The 4326-nt window shown below is 42.5% G+C and overlaps 1 protein-coding gene across 1 annotated transcript in view; it reads left to right on the top strand.

The window, feature by feature from the left end:
* SCARB2 (scavenger receptor class B, member 2) overlaps window positions 1-4326 on the top strand; it is a 15999-nt gene that overhangs the window by 10746 nt on the left and 927 nt on the right. Inside the window, 3 exon segments of the mRNA XM_009576995.1 lie at window positions 798-871; window positions 2333-2384; window positions 3045-3203. Of these exon segments, the coding sequence (XP_009575290.1) occupies window positions 798-871; window positions 2333-2384; window positions 3045-3203 (285 nt within the window).

The raw sequence follows: 4326 nt of genomic DNA, 5'->3' as shown, positions 1-4326 counted from the left end.
CAAAATCACGACCTGCCTAGTTTACAGAAACAGAGTACTCTGACTCATCAAGCTGTTGTGTAACTAAAGCAGGAGGAAATTGCATAGTTCCTCTCTTAAGGTCTAGTGCAGATGCTGCTTGATACCTGGTTTGGTGCCAGGTTCTTTCTGTTATTGTGTTCCTACTTATCCAGTTTTTTTCTACTACCATAAAATGGGCTCTGCGCCTCCCCCCTCCCACCCACTCTCCAGACTAAATTTTGCTGCTTGAATGAGGAAAATATTCCTGTGCACCCAGTGGCAACTCTTACTGTGGTGACATTACTGTGAGAAGTGTTTCACGCTCATTATTTCTGTGGCCGTACACTCCCGTTGACTGGTCAGTGTCTGTTTTTCACCCTTTAGAAAGAAAGTTTGTCTTGTGGCTGAGATCACAGGGTCTCTGCAGCAGTACTCAGAAAGCAGAACAAACAGCTGTAGGTGGTGGCCTTTTCTAAAACTACAGCTGGATCTGGAAGAAAGGCGATCTCTCTGTAGCCCAAGTGTAAGTTTGCATGGCACAGCACGATGGCACCCTTATCTCTGTTGCAGCCTCTTCACATTTCCTTAATTAAGAGGCAGACTGGAATGTAGGTATATGAGTTAGAAGAGTATCTTGGTGAAGGAAGATAAAAAATATCACTAAACGGGCCTTATCTTGCCTTGTCAAATCCACTCCAGTGTAAATACTAGGTTGTATTCTCCCAGTTCCTATTATTTCATGTTTGCTGCTTTATTTTTTTTTCCCCCCTGACACTCTGATTTCTTTTATTCCCCAGCTGACAGGGCTTGTCCTGCAAGCAGCCAAGCGGATGCAAATCAATGTTCACGTCAGAAAATTACCTGAATTTTTGTAAGTATCCACTGCTGCCGGGTGGATATCTCAAATCTGATTTGATACTCAAAATTAATTTGTCTGCAGTGTTCAGACGGAATATTGGTTGGAGAGAGCAAGTGAGAGAGAGAGAAATCCAGTCAAATCTCAATTACACGTGGCAGTATCCTCTCTTCTCACAGATCAAGTAGATTTTGCAGTTCCATCTGCAAAGTAAAGACAGTATTCAAGAAAAGCAAGATGTAACAGACACATTCCACATGGTGCTTGTGATGGCATCAGTCATATCACACTGGTTGGTTTGCTCAGAGAGAAGGTCTGCCACAGTGGAGTGCAGCTAGAACTTGGAGAGTGGCTACTCACTGCAGTGAGGACATACCATCCTACTCCTCACAGCTTTTAGGAGACAAAAATATTGTAGTTACCGTCATTTCTCAGCAGTGGTCACAAGAAAACCAAATGAGAAGGCATGGCCCCAGACAGGGCTGCCCATGCCTTTCCCCGACAAGCACAAAAAGCAGACCAAGTGGTCTCACAACAGCAGGCAAGTGCTACCTGAAACTCAGGAGGGAGGGCTCATTTGATCAGCTGGAGGGAAGTACCTTGCCTGTGACTGCATTGGTATGATAAAGAGAAATCTTTGTACTGCAACTTTGGCAGTCCATACAATCTGCAAATGGGAACAGTGTACGATCCCAAGTAACATGTGAGTAAAATGCCCCATTTCTTCTTTGTTGCAGGTGGTTTCTGCCTGGTTTTCTGGGTGTTCCAGTTTGAGGGGGATGTCCCCAAACTGCAGCTCAGTTGTGCAGAAATACCGTTCCCTTCATCTTGTGTCTTTCTGACATGTTGATTTACTCATCAACAATGCTGTGTGATAGCTATTCTTCCTACTTAGCTTCTGAGCTGATGTTTATTGGCACAGCTTTGCTATATACTATAAGTAAAAAAGAAGTATTTTTTTATTTATCTACCCAGTCCTCTTGGGAGAGTCGGTGATGTTTCTTCAGAATAGCACCACCTTGTTTTCTAGTGCCCAGGAGCTGTTACATTAACACGATTTACGAGTAAGCTGTTATTTCATGTGTGCCAAATGTTGGGGGTTTTTTGCTGCTGTGCACATGGTGCTTGGACAATAGTTACTGTGTTTTACAAATATGAGTAACCTTCAACATCAGCTTTTTTCCTGCTGACTGGCACAGATCTGTCATTCAGTCGGTTATTAATGAGCCTCTTATGGATCCCTCTCTTTCTCTCCCAAAATATGCCATTGCTCCCAAACCAGAATTTATTACTCATCTTGGAGATTGAGATTGTTCTATTCCAGTAGGGAGGTGAAAATTGACAATAAAAAGGAACAGCCCAGAGGTTTTTTAGGGACAGTTTCCTCGTTCATTGTTCTATTATAATCTGTCTTCAAAACCCTGAAGTTGAAAAGTTGCAAAACCATAATTTTTAATTGTTGGTTTTTTTACACAGCGAAACAGGCAACATCCGAACGCTCATTTTCCCAGTGATGTATATAAATGAGGTAAATATTTTTGTTATTTCTTTGCAGCATTGTGGTATGTTTATGCTTGCAAAAATACTGTCTTTGAGCTAAGCAGAAGGGAAAATGCTGGTTTTCTTGTTGTTTTATACAGTGGTAAGTAGGAAGCTGTTGCTGTTTCTTAAATAACATCCTCCTGCTGCTTGTTGACCGTAGCATTAAGTTCAGCCCTGCAAAACACTCTCAGTCAGACAGTCCTTTTAATTTCAAAGGTACTGGCCATGAGGAAAAGGGCTGCTCAGATGAGGAGGCGAGAGTTCACAAGATCACATCTTTTTTTTTTGAGTAGTCTTTTGTGATTATTCCTGGGCTGTAGTTGCATCACTGAATTTGTTGGATTCAGGGAGGACTCTAGGGGACCAATTTCAATGACGTACACCATTATTCCAGGCCTGTATTATTCCATTCCTAAACTGAGAATTAAAAATCACTACTTTCTTTTGAAATGCAGACTAGATGATCCCTCTGGCCATACGAGGAGAGCTAAGAATTCTTAGAGGGAAAATGTATCAAGAGGCGGCGAAGCAGAGGTGGAGAGTTGTGGGAGTGTTGTTTCCCTACCCTTCACAAAAGTAAAGCAGTCTAATATAAAGGAAGAACAGAAATAAATCTTTTTTTTCTCTTCATCTCTCTTTGCTCCAGAGTGTTCTGATTGATGAAGTATCTGCCAGCAAACTCAAGCACGTCCTGCTGGAAGCCAGTGTTGTAACTGGAATCCCCTTCGTAATCATGGCTTTAGGAATTGTTTTTGGGATTGTTTTTATTGTGCTCGTGTGCAGGTCCCGGGGAATAAGTGAAGAGGTGAGTAGCATTTGCATTTGACCTTGCTTACTGTACATCTGCCTGTATTCTATTTTCTTTTGATTTTACCTGTTCAGTGTCTTTCTGCACATAAACATTTTTATATGTTGTTTTTGTTTAAAATGACCTTTCTAGGGAAGGGAAGTTTTAATAGACTCAGAATAAATGCACCAAAATAAAGGAATGGCGCTAATAAAAGAAACATGGTAAGGCAGGTTGTATCTTCTGTGCTTAATTCCCTTGCCATCAGTAGTAAAAAAAAAAAATCAGCCTGTCTAGAGGACCCTGAAGGGTAAGATGCAAAAGTCCACAATATTTGATGGACAGATTTAGTCAGCAACAATCTGACAGTGTTCTCAGTAGAAACAATTATGTAGTGCCAGTTGATTATTTTCCAGAATCATAATGCAAATTTATGACCAAAGAACAGATGAATTTTACATACAACAGCATGCAGAAGTTTTATCCAGACAGTACGAGTTTCTACATCTATTTATGACAAGTTCTGTCACAAAATGACATGCTGGCATTAAGGTTGCTAGTCACGTTGAAAGCTGATGCCAAAATTTCACCCTAATAGGCAAGGCAGTCGGGTTCAGATGAGACAAACTATGGATCCTTTGATTAGAGACTGGGTACTCTAGTAGGCTGTTTTCTCCTTGTAGTTGCGTTGCTGTGGTCTTAGTGTGGTCTTGCTTGTGTGATGTTTCCTAAACACTTTCTAACAGTGTGAGAAAGTACCCTCACGCCTACCTCCAGGGCACCCAGCCACACCGTGCATATGCTTTGTCTTAGTCAGTGGGACCCATCTGGGTCAGTGGGTCCCACTGCCGTCACATCTCCAGTGTGACTAGGGGCGTGATGGTAGCGGCAGCAGTGGCGGCACTTTGGCGGTGAGGTCTGCAGCCTTCTTTCCTCCAGCAGTGGCTTTGAGCAGCTGCTCTTTGGCTCTCTTGGCTTCATTCTTGATTTTCTCTCTGGATGCCCAGGAAGCATTTCACGAGCAGATGCTCTCAGGACTGTACTTCAGGTTCCTTTACAGGAGAGACTGGTACTTTTTCCTCTGAGCTTTTGAGCCTGCCTGTGTTATTGGCAGGGGCCGCTAGAGGGGCAAAACAGTCCC

This window comes from Fulmarus glacialis, unplaced genomic scaffold, assembly GCF_000690835.1.
Source record: "Fulmarus glacialis isolate BGI_N327 unplaced genomic scaffold, ASM69083v1 scaffold10724, whole genome shotgun sequence".
Taxonomy (NCBI): Eukaryota; Metazoa; Chordata; class Aves; order Procellariiformes; family Procellariidae; genus Fulmarus; species Fulmarus glacialis.
Note: the sequence above shows the minus strand (reverse complement) of the source record. Positions and strands in the feature narration are given on the sequence as shown.